Source organism: Centruroides sculpturatus, unplaced genomic scaffold (assembly GCF_000671375.1).
Source record: "Centruroides sculpturatus isolate CEXI.00-Female unplaced genomic scaffold, Cexi_2.0 scaffold585, whole genome shotgun sequence".
In the NCBI taxonomy this organism is placed as follows: domain Eukaryota; kingdom Metazoa; phylum Arthropoda; class Arachnida; order Scorpiones; family Buthidae; genus Centruroides; species Centruroides sculpturatus.
Genome location: NW_019384762.1, coordinates 48,699 through 72,111, shown reverse-complemented (window position 1 = coordinate 72,111; position 23,413 = coordinate 48,699). Strand labels below are relative to the sequence as shown.

At 28.5% G+C, this 23,413-nt stretch overlaps 1 protein-coding gene across 2 annotated transcripts in view; it reads left to right on the top strand.

Annotated features, from left to right (window-relative positions):
• The window catches only part of LOC111628823 (protein alan shepard-like), a 241,729-nt gene that overhangs the window by 170,450 nt on the left and 47,866 nt on the right, over positions 1-23,413 (top strand). For both annotated transcript variants that reach the window (XM_023372665.1, XM_023372664.1), the window contains one exon: positions 21,769-21,939. In XM_023372665.1, coding sequence (XP_023228433.1) covers positions 21,769-21,939 — 171 coding nt within the window. The remainder of the gene's footprint in view (positions 1-21,768; positions 21,940-23,413) is intronic.

Genomic DNA, 23,413 nt, shown 5'->3' with positions numbered 1-23,413 from the left:
CTTGTTAGATTTTTTTTTTTAATAAAAGAAAACTGTTATTTAGAAAATAAACATTTAAAAATTCACTGAGTATTATTAAGTAGACTGCAATTTTTAATAACAGTTATCTGAGTTACGCTGATCCTAAGTATCAGCTAAATTGAGGTTTTCCAGTATAAAGTTTCACTAATTTTTTTCTATAAGTTTTAGAATATAATGTTGTGTTCAACATTGTGATGTTAAGTGTGTAGTTTTCAAATACTAGATAAGTCTATAATTTATTGTTTGATTGATATAATTATAATAGAAAACATTGAAGAATAAGAATTACCAAATAGTACAAAGTCCATTTCTTTGTGTAAATAATTGATTTAGAAACAAGTTATTTGTCAGAACATCCACAAAAGATGTATTGATCTGTGAATTACAGGTAATAATGGCATCTGTATTGTTTAGTTTTCATTTTTAGTTATATAATCAGTTACTAACTATTCTTAATCATGTCAAAGGCCAAGATTTTGGACAAAGGGTAGTTCAAACTAAGATTTAAATTAAATATAGATTTCAGTTCTGTAAATTAGCCCTTACTGACATAATGCTTTGAATTTGTTACAAGTGTTTTAGATTGAAAATGGATTGTTGAAGATTGAAATATTTATTAATAATAAACTAATACAATTTTAATAAAAAAAAACAATGTTTTAATAATTATAGGTATTCCACAAACAATTTTCACTTTTCATCACAATTATTTAATGATTGGACAAATGCAATATACTTCAATTGATTGTTTTGTTACTGATTTCTGTGGATTTTTTCAAAAACCTAGTTTTTAGGTTTTTTTTTTTTCAGTAACTTATCATACAAGGAACTCTTATTAATATTGGCTTTATTAATGGTAAAAATATAATAATAATAAACAAAAAATTCACTACTCACCACACCTATATATCAAACACAAACACTGAACCAATTTACGGTGTGGAACGATCGACTAATCATAAAAAACAAACGTTTTCGAACCCCTTCTGGGCTCTTCATCAGGTTTTAGCTCGTAAAATTTGATTGACAAATGTTGTTCAAATAATTTCGTTCTTGCGAATACGTATATGGCGTATCTTGGCAATCCTATCATATATAGCCCTTACATATGGGTTAAAGGTGACGGGTATTCGTTACGTATTGCTTACAGGAGGTGTCCTGCTATTTTTAACCATCTTAACGAATGGGAAGGACCCCCTAACCCTAACAGAAGACCAGGAGTCTATAGTGTCCCTTTGATAGATAATAGATTCAATAAGGACTTAGTATATATAGGCTCTACTAAAAGATCCATAGGTGTCAGAAGGCAGGAACATCAGGCAGACATTCGTCACGGAAGAACCAACATGGCCCTCGCAACATGCGCAACAGACCCGGGCATAGTTGCTGACTTTACTAGGGCCAATCTCCTCCTCGGTGCGCCTCCCAATGATCATCTCAAATGGTTAGAGGCGATGCACATCTTTAAATCCTCTATCGAAACCACTTGCATAAATTTTAAAGAGGAGATGCTTTTGTCGATGGCCTGGCAAGAGTTGATACATAGCACGCTTTAACCGCTCGTTATAACTGAGAAGGCGGGCATGTCNAAAAGTATGAAAAAATCCATTATTAGTGTAGTATATTATTATATCCCATGTAATTAGTATATTAGTATATCGCTATTAACCTATTTTGCGTTGAATTTTCATCGATGTTAAGCCTAACAAAAATTTTTTAAAATAATAATCGTTGCTATTGTATCGTTAAAAATTAGAAAATTAAGCTTCGTTTAAATACTGGCTCCCTTTCATGGTCGAATGAGTGTTGCCAGCTAAAACACGTAAAAATAATATTAAAGTAGCCAAGACATAACTAAATATTGTAGCGCCACATCACTAGCGGACATTTGAAATTTGCCGACTAGGACGGTCGGTTAACCAAGGGGTCGGTTGATCGGGGGCGGATAATCGAGGTTCTACAGCACATTAATTGAGAAAATTAATACAGTAATACCTCGACTTACGCGAACCCGGAGTTATGCGATTTTAAAATCTCGTCGATTCGTCTTTTGTTTGAGAGCCATACAACTTTTGATTACGCACTCCCCCCACACTATTGTTCAGCTTACATGTTCAGACGTGTAGCGCGGAATTGACACATAGCTACAATTTATTCTGTGTTTGTTACATCTACGGAGACTTGAGAGACTCTATGTGGTGATTTTTTGTAACCGTGAACGAATCAAAAGACGAGATAAGATTAACGAGAACATTTATTAGCTTACATACATCTGACTTGGATTTTACACAAATCGCAAAATTATACCCCGACTTACGCGAATGCGACTTATGCGGTTATCGCTTGGTCCCACCTATCGCGTAAGTTTGGGGTATTACTGTATTAAAAATAAATAACAACCAATCTAATATGCTAGAATTTCCAAATGATCTAGCTCAGGGGTCAGTTCATCCAGCCCGCCACTGCACTGTGCCACAAATGAGCTAAAATATAATTATTTATATGGAAGTTATTACATAGAAAAAATTAAAATAAGTGTAAGTAAAAATGCCAAAATTGCTCTAATCTGAGTTTTGCATTTGACAGTAATATAATTTTTAGGAAAATTAGTGAAATTAAAAATTTGGTGACTTTTTGCAATTTTGGATAACAGAGCAATGAAATTTTGAAGAAAAGCAATTAGAGCTTGCTGCGGCAATAGTGCTTGTGTATTGGTAAATATGTTAGATTTCTTTATTTCTTTTGTATTCAGTATATACTGTATTGAATAAAATGGCTATGCGGTTCATGCTCATTGTTTTCTCAGTTATCCGGCCCGCTGTGAAAAAGTTTCTTGATCCCTGATCTCGCCTGATGAAAATCTGGCAGATATTTATAATTTTAATACACTTTCTAACAGGCAATCTCAAGTATCTCTGTGTTTCTGAGGTTCATTATTATTCCTGGTGAGTCTCGAAAGCTGGAAAATACTTTGAAAATCATGTAAGAATGAATTTATTATTAAATTATGTAAATAAATCTTTTCCCCAAGTTATTTTGTTTCATCAGTTTTTATTGAATGATGATGTTTTATGTTAATTATTTTGCATTAACATTACTATTTGTGCAAAACAGTGTTTATTAAGTTTATGTAATTTGCAGTACGAAACTTAATTTATTAAAAATGACATCAAGTTTATGTTTATGACAGTAAACAGAAAATTACTTGGAGAAATCGTGAAAATAGTTTTCCATCTTGTTTATTTATTTCAAATAAAATTTCTATTACTTAGTTCTTCTTCTTCTGTCAGTGTTTATATGGAGATTTTAGCTGTTTATAGGCTCTTTCTCCGAATCACCAACTCTCTGGTTCCCCTACTTAAATCGTCTGGTTCATTACTTAGTTTATTCACTTTTTCAGTTTTATTTTGATGAAACATTTATTTATATAAAGATAATGAGTTATTAATTACATTTAATGTTAGTCAATCACAAAAAAGTAACATCTAATCCAGCAAAAATTATTTTAATTAATAAACATCATTGATTTATTCTAAAATATTTTCAGATTTCATTTGAGTAATTTAAATAGAACAAGGGTTATATTCAAATTATATTTCAAATATAAACATTATAGGATAGAAACTTTAATTAGAACCTTTATAGATTTAAATTGATACATACCAATAAGACAAAGTTAATGTTTTAATCAGTGAATGAAAGTAAAANTCGTTAAAAATTAGAAAATTAAGCTTCGTTTAAATACTGGCTCCCTTTCATGGTCGAATGAGTGTTGCCAGCTAAAACACGTAAAAATAATATTAAAGTAGCCAAGACATAACTAAATATTGTAGCGCCACATCACTAGCGGACATTTGAAATTTGCCGACTAGGACGGTCGGTTAACCAAGGGGTCGGTTGATCGGGGGCGGATAATCGAGGTTCTACAGCACATTAATTGAGAAAATTAATACAGTAATACCTCGACTTACGCGAACCCGGAGTTATGCGATTTTAAAATCTCGTCGATTCGTCTTTTGTTTGAGAGCCATACAACTTTTGATTACGCACTCCCCCCACACTATTGTTCAGCTTACATGTTCAGACGTGTAGCGCGGAATTGACACATAGCTACAATTTATTCTGTGTTTGTTACATCTACGGAGACTTGAGAGACTCTATGTGGTGATTTTTTGTAACCGTGAACGAATCAAAAGACGAGATAAGATTAACGAGAACATTTATTAGCTTACATACATCTGACTTGGATTTTACACAAATCGCAAAATTATACCCCGACTTACGCGAATGCGACTTATGCGGTTATCGCTTGGTCCCACCTATCGCGTAAGTTTGGGGTATTACTGTATTAAAAATAAATAACAACCAATCTAATATGCTAGAATTTCCAAATGATCTAGCTCAGGGGTCAGTTCATCCAGCCCGCCACTGCACTGTGCCACAAATGAGCTAAAATATAATTATTTATATGGAAGTTATTACATAGAAAAAATTAAAATAAGTGTAAGTAAAAATGCCAAAATTGCTCTAATCTGAGTTTTGCATTTGACAGTAATATAATTTTTAGGAAAATTAGTGAAATTAAAAATTTGGTGACTTTTTGCAATTTTGGATAACAGAGCAATGAAATTTTGAAGAAAAGCAATTAGAGCTTGCTGCGGCAATAGTGCTTGTGTATTGGTAAATATGTTAGATTTCTTTATTTCTTTTGTATTCAGTATATACTGTATTGAATAAAATGGCTATGCGGTTCATGCTCATTGTTTTCTCAGTTATCCGGCCCGCTGTGAAAAAGTTTCTTGATCCCTGATCTCGCCTGATGAAAATCTGGCAGATATTTATAATTTTAATACACTTTCTAACAGGCAATCTCAAGTATCTCTGTGTTTCTGAGGTTCATTATTATTCCTGGTGAGTCTCGAAAGCTGGAAAATACTTTGAAAATCATGTAAGAATGAATTTATTATTAAATTATGTAAATAAATCTTTTCCCCAAGTTATTTTGTTTCATCAGTTTTTATTGAATGATGATGTTTTATGTTAATTATTTTGCATTAACATTACTATTTGTGCAAAACAGTGTTTATTAAGTTTATGTAATTTGCAGTACGAAACTTAATTTATTAAAAATGACATCAAGTTTATGTTTATGACAGTAAACAGAAAATTACTTGGAGAAATCGTGAAAATAGTTTTCCATCTTGTTTATTTATTTCAAATAAAATTTCTATTACTTAGTTCTTCTTCTTCTGTCAGTGTTTATATGGAGATTTTAGCTGTTTATAGGCTCTTTCTCCGAATCACCAACTCTCTGGTTCCCCTACTTAAATCGTCTGGTTCATTACTTAGTTTATTCACTTTTTCAGTTTTATTTTGATGAAACATTTATTTATATAAAGATAATGAGTTATTAATTACATTTAATGTTAGTCAATCACAAAAAAGTAACATCTAATCCAGCAAAAATTATTTTAATTAATAAACATCATTGATTTATTCTAAAATATTTTCAGATTTCATTTGAGTAATTTAAATAGAACAAGGGTTATATTCAAATTATATTTCAAATATAAACATTATAGGATAGAAACTTTAATTAGAACCTTTATAGATTTAAATTGATACATACCAATAAGACAAAGTTAATGTTTTAATCAGTGAATGAAAGTAAAAAATTTTAATTTTACCAATTCAGATATCTACTTAATTATGTATTAAATGAGGCAAGAAAGATTAAAATTATAATTTAAATTAAAATGAATAATAATTTATTTCTATATACTGCTGTTCTCTATATTGATTTACAATTAGCCTCTGATTTTAATGTAAATTATTTGCATAAATTTGTTTGGGATTATTGCTTTTAGTTGTGGGATATTTAGTACTGTATACAATATAACTGTGTGTGCTTTAGATAATTTCTGAATTTTTAGTATTAATTTAGTTTCTTGCGTGACTTGCATTACTTTTCTGTAGCAGTGTTAATGGTTTTTACTAAAGTACACTGATGCTTTAGCAAAGGTGTCTCTACTTTATCTAGATATGCGAAAACAAAGTTCAGAAGTCAGGAACAAGAACTTTTGTGATATGTCAAAAAAAATTTTCTCTAAAGTTTAATTAATTACAGGTAACCCCCGTATAACACGGCACTTCTATAGCACGGATTCACTCTGACACGGTTCGAGAATTAGGTAAAACTTTCATACAACATGAAATGTAATAAATTTTTACATACTTAAATAATAAGTTTACAAAAATTATTATTTTCGTGAACTATTAGTACTTAAGTATGTAAAGTTTCTTTTTTCACCTTCTGTCGATACACATGGTCCTTCTCGAAACTTGTTTCAATGTTGCCAGATCTCGACGCTTCTGCTTTTGAAGTTGCCAGATGGTTTTCCCTTATTTCGTACTTGCTTTACTCTTCATAAGTGCTTAGCACCATATGAGGAAATTTATAAGGATCTTTTAACTAGAAGCAAGCAATCTAAGATTACATACATTTTGCAAAAGGTAAATCATGGATCTGAAGATAATGCAGAAAAATGCTCAGAGGATAAGGATAACTTGCCGTTTTCTTTTTGGCAAGTTATCCTCGGTTAATAGTGCTTTTAGTGATAACGAAGAAAATATTATTTAACTTATATTAATATGTGTCATTTAAATATCTTTATTAAAATTTTCTTATCTTAATTATGAAAATATAACAGCATGTTTTTTAATTTTTGGAACCTAATTCTCCTTTTCGTACTAGTTCTTTGTTTCGCATAACACGGCAATCTTTTGGAACGTAACTACCGTGTTATACGGGGGTTACCTGTAATTAGATTAAGGCAGATGTAATAAACATGTTTTTGTCATTACAGTAGAGCATCGATTATCTGACCCCCGATCAACCGTCACATCGGTTAACTGACCGTAGGCAAATTCAAATGTCCGCTAGTGATGTGGCGCAACAATATTTGGCTATGTCTTGGCTACTTTAATATTATTTTTACGTGTTTTAGCTGGCAACACTGGCTCGACCATGAAAGGGAGCCAGTATTTAAACGAGGTTTAATTTTCTAATTTTTAACGATACAATAGCGACGATTATTATTTTAAAAAATTTTTGTTAGGCTTAACATTGATGAAAATTCAACGCAAAGTAGGTTAATAGCGATATAATAATATACTAATTACATGAGATATACTAATATACTATACTAATACTAATATACTATACTAATAATGCATTTTTTCATATTTTTCGGTTATCCGTTTTTTCAGTTATCTGACCAACCCCAGTCCCCAATTGAGTCAGATAATCGATGCTCTACTGTAATTCTTACAGCTTAACTTGTATAATTAGTCATTGCATACTTGGTGTATAAATGTCATGATTTTCAATTGTTATATATTATGTAGCATAGAATCTTCAACAGCTATTTTTTGTTATATTTTTTATAATGAACATTGTGAGCTTTATACTGTAGGAAACTATTATAACCTGGTAAGTTAACAGAAATATGCATAGAAATTAAGACAGATGATTAATGGCTGTTTTAATGGATATTAAAATGTAATTGTATACTTAATTAATGTAATTATGTGCATATTTGATTGGTATAGATAGATAAATCTGTTAAATAAAGATCATGATAATTTTTAATTATCCTAGAATTTGCTGCCAGTGTTATAATTGTTCAGCCTTTTGTACTTAATGATAATTTATCAATTCCTAGTATATAAGTTACAAAAAAAGGAAATTTTACTTTAATCTAAATCTATTTTATCAGAATTAATTTTATTTTCATCAAGAATAAATTCTTGAAATATATTTTTGACAATTTTTAACTAAATTTGACTATGAAGAAGTTACTTTTATATATAGTAGTTTTAAATTACTTTAATTTTTATAAAGTCTTATTATATATATATACAATATAGTACATACATACAAAACAAAAAAATATACTGTCTTTTGCTGTTAGATTGAATTATTTTCTTATTTTTATTCAGATTATTGGTATACTGTATATCACCACTATATTATACATATGTATAGTACATAGGTAAATGAATATGTTTATGTATCTTTCAATTATAAGTTACACATACTAAGAAATAATGATTGTCAACTATAAAAAAGTTTACATTGTCTGAAAATTGTGATAAAAATTTTATAAAGAAGTTTAGGGAAAGTGAAATTTTTGCTTTTGTCGTCTGTAATTAAATGATATGTAAAGTAAAATTTTATTCATACTTATACAAATATACAGTAGTGGATGTAGGAATTGAAGTACCCATAAAAACTTATACAAGTTTTTTTTATCACTTTGCTGCTGACCTGCAAGAAACTGTGAAGATCGATCATCCATGATATCATAAACATAAGAACACTTTTTACTGTTCGACAAAGCCTAATGCAGCAATGTTTTTGATGATTGTATCATTCATTGCTGTAGGAATTAGTGTGAAGGTGCTATACTTTTATAAGCAAATAGAAGGTTTTCAATAGTTAACACTTTGTAAAAGTCTGTAATTGTTGTCTTGAATACTGAAAGTTTATCCTGGCATGAAATATCACAGAGTGCACATAATCATCATTCAACAAATGTGTGTTGTTGCAAAGCAGATATGAACAGACAATATTGAAAGAAAAGTTGGATTGAGAGGTGATAATATAAGTTCACTATGCCAGGATAGGATGCTGAAGCATTTTATTTTTCAAGAATGTACTACTAGTTCTTCTGAAATGAAAGTACAATGGGGAGAACAGTTGGGGGATAAAAAAGCAAGTGCATAAACTGATGAACTGTGTAACTTGGGTTTAAAAGTTTATGTAGAAAGCCATTACTGAGAAGTAAAATGCACAGACAGCAGCTTATCTGGGCTAAACAGCATGAAGCCCAGAGTATTGACAAGTGTGACTTAGTTATGTTCTCAAATGAATCCAAATTTAATCTGCAAAAATTGATGGCAAACACTATGTTAAATTTAGAAAAGGCATGGCCTATAACAAGAACTGCTTGATGCAGACAATTAAGTTTTCAATGAGTCAAATAGTCTGGGGATAAGAGAAAGTAAAGATACACTGAGTTTGGTGTAAGTTTTTTATTTTTGCTAGTGTTTCGTTTGCCTGATGTCAACAAACATAAGTTTGTTGTCATCAGGCAAACAAAACTAAAATTAGATTACAGTATTCTAATGTAAGTGGAACACACTTTTTTTTATAATTTTTTAATTTTAAATAATACCATTATGAATGAGCTACAAAGTTCAGTTTCATTAGATATTGTGATATCTTGCAGTGTATGTTTGGATATAGACCCACATTAAAGGTGTGATAGCAGACATCGTTATATAGGACAACCTACATGATGGGTAGGTCAAATTGGGAATGTTGCACGACTTCAAGGTTGTTATTAGGAGAGATTCCTGTATAAACANAGTATTTAAACGAAGCTTAATTTTCTAATTTTTAACGATACAATAGCGACGATTATTATTTTAAAAAATTTTTGTTAGGCTTAACATCGATGAAAATTCAACGCAAAGTAGGTTAATAGCGATATAATAATATACTAATTACATGAGATATACTAATATACTATACTAATAATGCATTTTTTCATATTTTTCGGTTATCCGTTTTTTCAGTTATCTGACCAACCCCAGTCCCCAATTGAGTCAGATAATCGATGCTCTACTGTAATTCTTACAGCTTAACTTGTATAATTAGTCATTGCATACTTGGTGTATAAATGTCATGATTTTCAATTGTTATATATTATGTAGCATAGAATCTTCAACAGCTATTTTTTGTTATATTTTTTATAATGAACATTGTGAGCTTTATACTGTAGGAAACTATTATAACCTGGTAAGTTAACAGAAATATGCATAGAAATTAAGACAGATGATTAATGGCTGTTTTAATGGATATTAAAATGTAATTGTATACTTAATTAATGTAATTATGTGCATATTTGATTGGTATAGATAGATAAATCTGTTAAATAAAGATCATGATAATTTTTAATTATCCTAGAATTTGCTGCCAGTGTTATAATTGTTCAGCCTTTTGTACTTAATGATAATTTATCAATTCCTAGTATATAAGTTACAAAAAAAGGAAATTTTACTTTAATCTAAATCTATTTTATCAGAATTAATTTTATTTTCATCAAGAATAAATTCTTGAAATATATTTTTGACAATTTTTAACTAAATTTGACTATGAAGAAGTTACTTTTATATATAGTGTAGTTTTAAATTACTTTAATTTTTATAAAGTCTTTATATATATATACAATATAGTACATACATACAAAACAAAAAAATATACTGTCTTTTGCTGTTAGATTGAATTATTTTCTTATTTTTATTCAGATTATTGGTATACTGTATATCACCACTATATTATACATATGTATAGTACATAGGTAAATGAATATGTTTATGTATCTTTCAATTATAAGTTACACATACTAAGAAATAATGATTGTCAACTATAAAAAAGTTTACATTGTCTGAAAATTGTGATAAAAATTTTATAAAGAAGTTTAGGGAAAGTGAAATTTTTGCTTTTGTCGTCTGTAATTAAATGATATGTAAAGTAAAATTTTATTCATACTTATACAAATATACAGTAGTGGATGTAGGAATTGAAGTACCCATAAAAACTTATACAAGTTTTTTTTATCACTTTGCTGCTGACCTGCAAGAAACTGTGAAGATCGATCATCCATGATATCATAAACATAAGAACACTTTTCACTGTTCGACAAAGCCTAATGCAGCAATGTTTTTGATGATTGTATCATTCATTGCTGTAGGAATTAGTGTGAAGGTGCTATACTTTTATAAGCAAATAGAAGGTTTTCAATAGTTAACACTTTGTAAAAGTCTGTAATTGTTGTCTTGAATACTGAAAGTTTATCCTGGCATGAAATATCACAGAGTGCACATAATCATCATTCAACAAATGTGTGTTGTTGCAAAGCAGATATGAACAGACAATATTGAAAGAAAAGTTGGATTGAGAGGTGATAATATAAGTTCACTATGCCAGGATAGGATGCTGAAGCATTTTATTTTTCAAGAATGTACTACTAGTTCTTCTGAAATGAAAGTACAATGGGGAGAACAGTTGGGGGATAAAAAAGCAAGTGCATAAACTGATGAACTGTGTAACTTGGGTTTAAAAGTTTATGTAGAAAGCCATTACTGAGAAGTAAAATGCACAGACAGCAGCTTATCTGGGCTAAACAGCATGAAGCCCAGAGTATTGACAAGTGTGACTTAGTTATGTTCTCAAATGAATCCAAATTTAATCTGCAAAAATTGATGGCAAACACTATGTTAAATTTAGAAAAGGCATGGCCTATAACAAGAACTGCTTGATGCAGACAATTAAGTTTTCAATGAGTCAAATAGTCTGGGGATAAGAGAAAGTAAAGATACACTGAGTTTGGTGTAAGTTTTTTATTTTTGCTAGTGTTTCGTTTGCCTGATGTCAACAAACATAAGTTTGTTGTCATCAGGCAAACAAAACTAAAATTAGATTACAGTATTCTAATGTAAGTGGAACACACTTTTTTTTATAATTTTTTAATTTTAAATAATACCATTATGAATGAGCTACAAAGTTCAGTTTCATTAGATATTGTGATATCTTGCAGTGTATGTTTGGATATAGACCCACATTAAAGGTGTGATAGCAGACATCGTTATATAGGACAACCTACATGATGGGTAGGTCAAATTGGGAATGTTGCACGACTTCAAGGTTGTTATTAGGAGAGATTCCTGTATAAACATGAGTTATTTGTTACCTCAGCATCTCGGTAGCATTGTTTAAGCCCATGACGGTTTATAATTCTGTTTGAGCACCTTTTTTGCAAGCTCCATGGTACACTTTCCTTTTGCCATGTCATCATGGTGTTCAGCTAGGCAGCTAGCAAGCATTTGTGTTGTGATTCCAACGTACTTTGTGTTTACCCCCGTTATGGGATTCTCCAATGGTACAACATAGACATCCGATTTTTCAAAGGTGGAGAATTTATCCCGATTGTTGCAGATGAGTCTGCACAAATTCGGTAGTGGAGATAGGGACAGGAGAAAGTTATGTTGCCTGAATATACGGCAAATGTGTATGGAAAGGGGTCCAAGGTATGATAATGGCAGTTGAACTACTGACACCTTACTCTTGATGTATAATGTTGTATTTTGAAATATAGATTCCCTAACTATGTTCACGCATGTATGTAACTATGTTATATACATGCGTGAACTTAGCACATAAAAAACCAGCTGTGCATACTGCCAAACTGATGATGTTTAACTCAATGTTTACAAGCACTTGATGGTAATAAGAACACTCTTCTAATGAGGGCAGCGATAGTGGCATTCACATATTGCAAAGATTGATAAGCGTCCACTGGGATGATATGATATTCTATATTACTATTCTCCGGTGTTGTGATAAGGATGTGTAGTTTTTTAGATACATACCACTCTGAGATTTGGGTGACATAACCAGCAACACATCTGCACAGTCACAATAATTACATATAAAACCAATACATTATATTGATTTGGTTTTATGTGTAATTATTGAGAGATCATTTACAGTATTGCAATTTTATGACTTATGTTTTATAAATTGTATGTTTTAAAATAATTATTTATTGTTTAATTTCAAATAAGACTCATTAAGTATTTACTTTATTCTACTTTAATCTCTCTTACTCTATTTTTTTTGTAATTTTTATGTACACAAGCCTCTTAAAATTCATAATATGGTGAATAAATCTTATTTATATAAGACTTACTTGTTTTTTATGAACCTTTCATGTGTATTTATTTTCTTGGTCAAACTATAAAATATAATGAACTGAAGAAATTTTTAAAGTTGAAAAAGATGTTTATCTTTTGAGCTATAATCAAGTCTTGTAGTATTGAGAAGGTTGGTTGTATGTGTGTTGAATTTATAGCATTGTTCTTTAGTTAATTATAATAGAATTTATGATATTTAACTCCTTTACAGTTTCTTTCTGAATTGTATATCACAATAAGAAAAATTGAGGGAATATAAAAGAATTTCCACTTTCCAAATAGAAGTACTTAATGTCATTTATGATGCTTACGACAGTGCATTAGTTCAGTAAATATTAAAGTTGTAATTATTCATGGTTTTATTTGTGAGAACTGTTCTAAAAAATAAAAAGAGTACTAAGGAAAATTTGATGTAATTAAACTGTGAGGATAAAAGGATATTTCCTTTGTTTGGTCTGAAGCAACATGAATGTTCAAAAATTATCATGATACAGACTCATTTAGTGATACAGCTTTATTTGGTGCAAGTGCAGATACACTTCTATAATTCTGTATATATGTATTCACTAAATGAAATTGCAGTTTAACAAAGAAATGAGATTGCAGATTTCAGTTATCATTACGAGATCAGTTATTATTAAAAATTTCATACATACTAAAGTATTTTATTTTAATATTCACATTTCAGATGCAATAGTTAAACATATATAAATTTTTTATTAGTAAATTTACTCAATAAAGCATTATTTGTAAGTTTATGTATGTCAAATGTAAAAAAACATTACATTTTTCATGACTAAGAGGAGAACACAATACACATCAGCCATTCTGAATGATCCTGGTTCAAGTCTGGATAAGAATCTCATCAGACCCATATGTATTAAACCTCAACTCTCACTACCTGTCAGTCCCATTATAGACCTAGTTAAATTCATAATGTGCCAGTTAAGATCCTCTTAAATCCAAAATCAAAGGAAATGAGAGAAAATAATGTTATATACTTATTTAACCATCTAAAAGAAGTTTTTGGACTAATAAACAAATTGTTATGTCCTTCAAATAAATAAAAATTATTAAACTACAACCATTTTATATTTGCAGATTTACTGATACTTTTTTGAATTATTTAAACAAACCAAAAATTATCAAGTATTTTTAAAAACATTATTTAAAACATTTTCAATACTAAGAGTAATGCCTTGAATACTACAAGCACTCACTAATTTTTGGTTTCTTTAGGTAATCCGAGAAATAGTATTATCAATGAAGCTATAAATACAGGGTATTGAACTTTTTGGCAAGGTTACGTGCTTTTTTATTATTATAATGAATACTAAATTTTATAAATAAATAAAAAACATAAAAAATTAAGGTTAGTTCTATTATTCTTTACCAGAGTAATTAACATTAAACTGTGATATTTACTGAATATGCAAGTGTTGTTACAGATACTGGAAATTAGTTTCTGTTTAATTGGAAAAAACATAGAAATATTAAATCTGTTTTTGTGTTATGCGTACAATATATAGTAACCGAAACCTGGATCAGTTGGCAAAGTTTTTTTTTTAATATTATATTCAGGAGCATTGATTAATGAGGGACGTATCCCCTTCAATATTTTTATACTGGCAAGTTTTTCCACTTTCAAAGTATGTATGTATGTATGTTTATATTTTTATTTTATACCAAACTACAAAACAGGAGTAGAAATAAGTATACAGTGCACATATTTTATTATTATTATATATATCCATCCATCCATTCAAAACTCAACAATGAGAAATTTTTCTTACTCATTTTATATATAAAAAACAATTTGAATTAACATATGCTGAAGTATAAAAATTTGTGTGAATGTCATTAATAATCCTATTCTGGCTACTGCTCCCTCAACAAGTGAAAGTAAATAGAGGTTTCATGTTAGTTTGTCTCCCATTTCCCTCACCTAGTCCCAGTAAACTTGACTCGGACTGGTCCAACTCCCAGTGTGTATCTGCATGCAGATTGACACCAATGACTATATTAAAGATGATGTATTTTTTTAGGCCAAAATTAGATGCTTGATTAAATTATTTTTAGGCTTTTGATGTATGCCTACTCTTGCATTATAATAGTCATCCATTATTTCTACTTGGTACAATGATTTCTTATTGTTACAAAATAAAGTTTAATTATTGTCAAAAAAACAGATTTTTTTACACTATCATTTTCATTACTTTGCATGTAATGAATGCTGTTTGTGTGAAAGGTAAAGAATGGAAGAAAACATTAATATTTATTTTATTTATTTGCTTGTGATATGGGTGATGTTTCAAAGACAATATATGCTGTCTCCTATATAACAAAGAATCAACATACCCATTAAAATATACAGCAATCTTTCCAAATGAACAAGAATATCATACTAGCAGTTAGGAGTGAAATGCATTAGCGTAAAGAAACTGTTGACAACTTAATATTTTAATTAAATGAAACTGAAAACTCATTCATTGACTTCTATAGGATGTTATGGAGAGAAAACTTAAATAAAATTTCTATTGATAAATATTTGATAGAAGTTTTTTTAAGCTTTACAGCATGCTATTTTCAAGTGTTAGTCAAAGATTCCAAAAAAGTGTTGATTTAGAAAAGATTATTTAAAAAAAAAAGTAGCGAGAGAAACCTTAAATGATGTAACAAAGTATCATCTTATCTTACAAAATAAATACTTATATATTTTTTTCTTTTAGGATAATTTTTAGATTTATAAATTAAGTTTTTAAACCGTAACAATCTCTCAACTATCAGTTTGCTGTTAAATTATCATTACAGTTCTGTTATAGATTATATAATTTCTTACTAATTATCGATAACAGTATTAATAAAAAAAATGCAATATATATCAGTGAACTCTGAATAAATTGTAAGTAATCTGTTTTTAGATCAAAATTGCAATTTAGCTACGTTGTTATAATTAGTTTGTGACAGGAATTTATATAAGTTTGTGTAGTTACATTCATCAAATTGTAAATATTTTACATACATTAGCGGAGATTAGATAGTTGAAATTATAACTAATTTTTAATTCTTCCCATATAAAAAATTTTTTTTATAGATATTAGGAATATTTAAAATTACTGTTAGTAACAAAAAAATGAAGTTTAAGCTGGTTTGTGTTGAAAAAACAAGTTTTCTCTAGGTTTTCTATTCACTATTTTTTCAGATATTGTAAGAAATGCTTGGAAAATGTGAATTGCTTTACAATATTTGAAGTATTTTTATTTTTCAGTGTAATTGTCTAGATAGATGTTATGAGAGATGATTGCTCAGTTTGTGCTTTTTTGTACAGTTAAATTATTTGATTTCCTAAATTTAAATGTAAGTACATTTGCGAATTGAAAGAGTAGAAAGCTTTCAACTTTTACATGTGTAACAGGAATGTTAAATTGATTGATAACACTAATGATACAATTCCAGAAGAGTTTACACTAAATGTATTAAAAGAATTTTTTCAACATCTAGATAGTTTTTTTTTTTAACTGGAATATGAAATATGTTTCGACCTTGAGAAATAATTGATCATAGTACAAGCTGTATTTTTAGTAGTCAATGGAAAATCCCTTGCAAGTTTATGAGTTGCCCGAACTGCAATTTATCATTTTTGTTTAATTTTGATTGAAATTTATTGATTAAAGGATATCTGGAGATATACTGCATAAAATTTCTGTGAATTCTGGAAAATTTATTAATTTTCACATTTCAAAATCCACAAAAGTTACACTATTAAATGGACACTATTAAAATTATATTCGATGATCGATTTAATTAACTTAGAAATTAGCTACTACATAAAATTTTTTGTGTGTTTATATGAAATGTTGATCAAGGAACAATGTGAATCTTTTTTAAAAATGTGATGAAACCAGTTATGCTTTTTTTAAATTAATTTATGTAAAAAGAAAAAAAAGAGGAAAATGTCTTTCATAATGTCACTCAAATAAGGAAATTTGTAGATTTTGAAATACTTAAACACTACAGGAAAACTAATTAAAATTTATGTAATTCTGATTTACATGTTTAGATTTTTATAATCTACAGAATTTAAATACATAGAAGAATTTATTTTAAGTATATACTGTTTATAAATATATATATATATATAAAAAAAAGGTCAACATCATCAATAAATCAGTAATAATCTTACTATTTATTGATCATTTTAAAATAAAGAAATAAATTCAATATAGAAATTTAGTTTGTTTTTGACTTATTTAATCACAATCAGATTTTTATCATTATATATAAATAGAAATTTTCTGTAAATAATGTATAAAATGCTAGTTACTTAATTAATAAAACTTGAACTTTATGTTGTGTGTAGTAAAGGAAAGTTAATGCTAAATTCTTACAGTAAGGCTTTTCTGATGTGTTGGAGTCTGGAAAATATAATTTTATATAAATAGTAATTAAACTTATTTGTTTTGGTACTGTGTGTGACATTTTGCAATTTTTAAAGCAGTTAATGTATTTTTTTAGAGCAATTTCGTGGCTGGTTGTAGAAAATGTGCATGTATTAAATTGTCATTTACACTGATAAAAAATACTACAAAAGGAAGATAAAATCTCTTTTAGACCCATCACTATATTTTCAGCCATGCTAAAAGTATTTGAGATCAGTTTATATCAAAAAATGTATCTGCCAATAACCTCTAAACTATATCCCATTCAACTTTGTGGAATCTATCGTCATTCAACACAGGCTAATGTTCTCAAAACTATCTTTACAGTTCATGAAAACTTTGAAAACAGAAATAAACAAGATGGATGTTTTTTTATCTCACAGGCTTTTGACTCCACACTCCCTAACATCCTTTTACATGTTTTACATGATTATTTTGATATCAACTCGGCTTTCCACTCATGGATAAACTACTACTGTTTATCAAGACTTTGTAATGTAACTAAATGTCCTTTAATTCATAAATTTTTTCCCCAATAAGTGGCATTTACAAGGATCAATATTAAGTGGGTTGTTATTTTTTGTTTATATTAATAATTTATTTACCAGCATTAATTCTAAAGTAAATGCTTATGCTGCTGATATTAAACCTTACAACCATGACCCTAATCTCTTACAAAATCTTAACACCTTATCTATTGCTTTCAACAATGTACACCTAAGAATTAATATTCATTAAACTGTTGCATCTTTTCTTTAGTTCACAATCTGTCTCTTTCTCCTTTTAAAATCTATACACAAACTATAAAATATATAAATTCATTTAGTGATTTTAGGGATGGTTTTTGACAATAAACTGATCATTAAATGTCATGTCGAAAAGTTCGCTAAATCACTTACAATTCGTTGTGGCATTTCATTTCTTCGAGTTGATTTTAAGGTCTATTTTTTTCCAAATTTTCAGTTGGTAATTGATTACTGTTTATCGGTATGACAATGACTGCCCCTTCTCAACTCAACAAAGTTATAAGAGAAATAAATATAGTCTACCTTTTACTAAATAAATTTAGTAATACACCTTTCCCTCAGAACCTTAATGTTGCTAAGGTTAGACTTGGTTTACCTGATGTTAAAGAAAGAATTAAATACTTTGTGTTCTAACTGTTAATTATTATAATGAATTTTTAAAAATTATTGGTGTAAATTAAAAGTTTCATCTAGGCAAACTCATCCTGTAATTTGTTTACATAGTCCTTTCTACTATCTATCATTATCTCAAACATCATATTTTTTATCGCTGCATAGAACATATGTCTCCATTTGAAAATTATCTCTATCTTAATTTTACAAAAGTACAAATGAATTTGTCAATGTGTTTTTATATAATGTGTAATTAATCTTTTTTATGTAATATTGTCATATTTTATTGTTTACATCTTTTTATGTACTTTTGTTTTATTTTTACGTTTTTAAATGTTTAAGCATGTGCATCTTATAATATAATCGAGATGGGTTATGATGATATTGTTATCGTTATTATTTCACTGTTAAATTTCTCTAATTACGAAAATTTCCCAAATGCAGAAAGAAATGCATCAGTGGAATCAGATGTACTGTTTCTTATGTGACAAAGTTTGTTTTTGAATTTTTTTTTCATGTGCACGTATTTAAGAAAAGTTAATATTAATGCTAGATATATGATGATAAATCTTATATCAAATATACTAATATATTGAAATTACATTTTATTGGAATTCACTCATAAGTTAAGTTCTCCCAGAATCTGATAGTTACTTTTTGCTTACCTTGTTATCTCTTACATTGTTTTTAAAACTTCCTGAAGAAGAAAACTAATATGTAAGCTATGCTTAACTTAAGGTTTTTATTTATTTGATTTAAATTAGAGAAGTTAGGGATATGCATTTTAGGCTTTTATAAAGGGCTAAAGAATGGACTGAAAAGCCTGAAATACATATCCCTAACTCCTGTAATTTAAAAAATAAAAAAAAATCTTGAATTGAGTGTAGCTTCCTGAACAAAAGAATTAATATAAGTTCTCTAAAACATTGATAATTTCTTCTTATGTTTGGAAATCGATAATAGCAATTAAGAAAGCCAAAAAATGTTTGTTCGAAAAAATGCAATGTATTAAAAGTTACGCATGATTTTGAACTTCTGATGAGCTTTCATGCATTAAATTTTAATATTATAATTAATAATAGTTTTCCCTTCTCATAGTATATGTGTTCATATTAAAGAATGTTTTCCTTGTTTTAATATATTAATTTGAGATTGTGTTGTAATTAGTAAAAGAAAAAAGTTTTTTTTTAATGTTCTATGTTTTATACAAGACTGAAGCAATGAAAGGTTTTTTTTAAGAGTTTGTGAGAATTAAACTAAGTCAAAGGTGTAATGTAGATATCATGGTTTTTTTTCATTTGCTTTACATTTTTCTTGTATTCAAAATATTTTTTAATAAGTACATTAAATTCATTGTTATAAAAAGTAGGAAGAAATTGCTTCTTCCTACTTTTCCCATGCTGTTCCAATATTTAATGTATAAGTAAAATATCTTCTAAACTATTTTAAAAAGTTTTATATGATCGTTGAATAATGATATGAAATAAACACAGTGAGCAGTAAATCATGCTAATATAAAGTAACAAAATAATTCATAATTAAAATTTCTCACTCATAACACGATTAAAGGGGTCCAGGAAAGCTTTTTTTTAATTGGTAAGAAGTGTTCTTGAACACTTCAAAAATTTAAGTTTTAAATTTAGTGAATAAACTTAACAAAAAATCTGAATGAAGGTGGTGTTCTTTTTTTTTGGTTTTAAAGGCCTGATGAAATGTTAGTGTTCTTGAACATTATTTTTACCATGACATTCAGTTGGTCTGCAAATGGAAAATAACTGTTCCAAAAAAATTTCTAATCAAGTAAAAAGCTTTCCACATGGATCCTTTATGTTACAAATGAGTAGTTTTATTTTTTAAACTATTAAATGGAGTCATTTAACAAGGTCTTGTGTTTGTATCATAATGCGTAATATTTGCTTACAGAAAGTAAATTTATTTGAATAACAATAAAACTGGTTTATTTACAGTTATGCATTATTATTGAACTAGTTTAACACAAATATATTTTAAAACGGTTTAGGATAAATAACAGCTTATTGTTTCTACGTATAATGGTCTTCCTACTATTAAGGATTTATAATAAATTAAGTGGACTATAATTATTTTCACTTTAGGATGTTCAGTTCAAAAGTTCAGGTGGATATATGGATATGCATGCTTAAACAATCTATTACTATTTTTGTAGTCATATTAACACATTTACTTCTTCAAAGTTATTCCTTTTTACTGGTTTTGGTGTGTGTTTTCATTTTTATGAAATTAAAAGTAAATTCTGCTTTTGTATTTTTGAAGTATTGCTTTTTATTTAATCAAGGTCATGTGTTTAAATTTTTTGACAAAATTTATGATTAAAAAATTTCCAATTTGAATTAACAATTCCTTTTTCATTGTTTTGCAGTTAAAAAAAACAAAGTTCTTTGATTATTATGTGAAAAATACATGAGAATATATTAAAGAAGGGCAGATAATCTTTTAAAAATGTTTTACTTTGAATTATTTTAAATATACCAAGAGATTTTTTTATCATTGATGTTCAGATAACCAAGCTCTACGGAATATAATAGACAGTAATGGACAAATTCAACATATAATGGCATATCTGAAAATGATAAACTTATTTACAGAACTGTAGGACATACAACAGAGCAACTATGACATATTAAAAGACCCTAAAGGATATAAAAGACTGTTGCCCAGATATGGCACTCTTTGGCCTACTTAGACCTTTGTGCACAAAATCCCAAATCCAATCACTGATGTGGTAATTAAACATCGCAGGATTTTTTTTAGATTTATTAATTTAACTAGTTATATGAGGACTGATTGGTAAATAGATCTCAATATTTATAAAATTAGTTTGGTAAGAGATTGACTAGTTTAACCAGAGATTTTAAAACTTGATTGCTTGCTGGTCTCTCAATTAGTTATGTTCTTCATAACTTAGTATAAAGTTTTATTGAGAACAAATCATACAAGAACACTCCTTTTGATGGAAAAAAGTTTTTAAGTGTTTGTTGAAAGGAAGGAAGATGGGATAGACACTGATAGAGTAGCAGTGTCTATCTTTCCCACCTTCTTTCCAACACTGGCATTCCATATTAGACTCTCCATGTCTGAAGATGTCCTGTTAATCAAGTTAAAAATATTAGCATTATTTAATCTTCACCTATTGTTAAAGGTGCATTAAGTCAGCTAACCACAGTGTGGTTAGTTTATCTTTATTTTAAATTTCTTTTTATACATTATATTTAGAGCTTTATGTATGATTTCTAGAAGAATTGTTATAATTTCTTGCAGCAAAGATTCAGTACAAAATTTATTAACAATTTATTTATTTGTTTTTTCAGCAAGCTCGACCACCCTATAATGCCAAGACTCGAACATCTTGTGCAACTGTGTCCTCTGGTGGCACCCCCACTGCCAACCCATATCGAACTCAAGGGTGCTTAAATCCATATATAACTCGTTACCCTACTCCATTGGCTGCACCACCATATGGAAGTTATCCTCAACCTGCTGTAAGTAATCTTATGTTACCTATTAGTAAAGTTACATTGATGATGATAAAGTTCACATTATGTTAGTTTGGTATGAATAAAATTTATATGACTTACATGATCTAAGAAACAATATTATAATTATTAGAGAGTTAACTGATCTGAAAAATATATTGAATTATGGATAAACGATTTCTGTTATACTCCTCATAGTGTTCTGGTTATTAATATTTATGTATTGTGTGCTTTAAGTTTGTTTTGGTTTTCTCATCTCATTAATATCCATATAGCTCAATAACACTTACACATTTATTACTGTAATTTGTGTATATTTATCTTATTTTTTAAAATATAAGAATCTTTAACAAACTATAACAAAACTATAATTGTAAGTATCTGTCCTTGTTAAAAGTTACTATTGCCATTCCTGTAAGTCAATGGTTGACCTTTCTATAATAAAATAGTTATTGAAAAATAAAATTAAGCTATTAACAGATTATATAATATTCAGACATGAAATTCCAGTTTTGTCAAATGTCGTCGGTTGCAATTTTTTATGTTAATTATGCAATACTATTCAAAATTTATATTCTTTGGAAATTGTTTTGAATGTAAAATATTTTAAAAACTAGTTTTGAATTCTATTCTAGCACATGTATTAAGTATATTCAGAATATACTTAATACATATAATTTATATTTTCTGTTTTTTTTAAAGTGTTACGTTTTTACTTTCCTGGCTGTTATATACAACAGAGGAAAGTGTGGTGATTGGGCATAAAATGACTCTTTTAATGATTTTTATGTTTTTGGACTCTGGACCTTGAAATGTCCAGAAATTCAAAAAAGTTGTGTTTTGTGGATGGGTGGGGGCACAATTTTGTTAACTCTCTTTGAAACTTAATAACTTCTGGGACTTTTGTCGAAAATTTCTGAAATTTTGCAGAGAGGTTTGTGTATTAGCTACATCAATGCTATTAACATTTGGTGGTTAAAGATTGAGGGGTAGAGAGAGAGAGAGAGACGTCATGTGTTATATCTCAAATGAGGTTGGACTTAATGAAGATTTTACTTGTTATTAGTCTTTATAATATATTATAAAATTCATTTTTGCCCTCAAAATTAAGCATTTTGTCATTTTATAATAAATAATAATACAAAAAATTTTTAATAAAACCTCATAAAAGATGATGCCTCACATTTAAGTTTTTTGCCGGGAAAGCTGCGCAACTTATTGCTGAATCTTTTGGATTTTACAGATAAACAGATGATTACAGACATAAATTTGATTTAATGGATTTTAATTAATCTATGTATAGAGATTTTCTCTTAATTATTTACAAAGATTTTTAAAATGTTTGTTTTTTTTTCTATCATGCTTACAAAATTATTTAGTTAAACCCATCAGGGAAATTCCTGTTTCTTACATAAGTCTATTGCTATCTTTAACTGTTTATCTATATTAGCATCTCTTATCTCTGTGAATTTGCTAACCA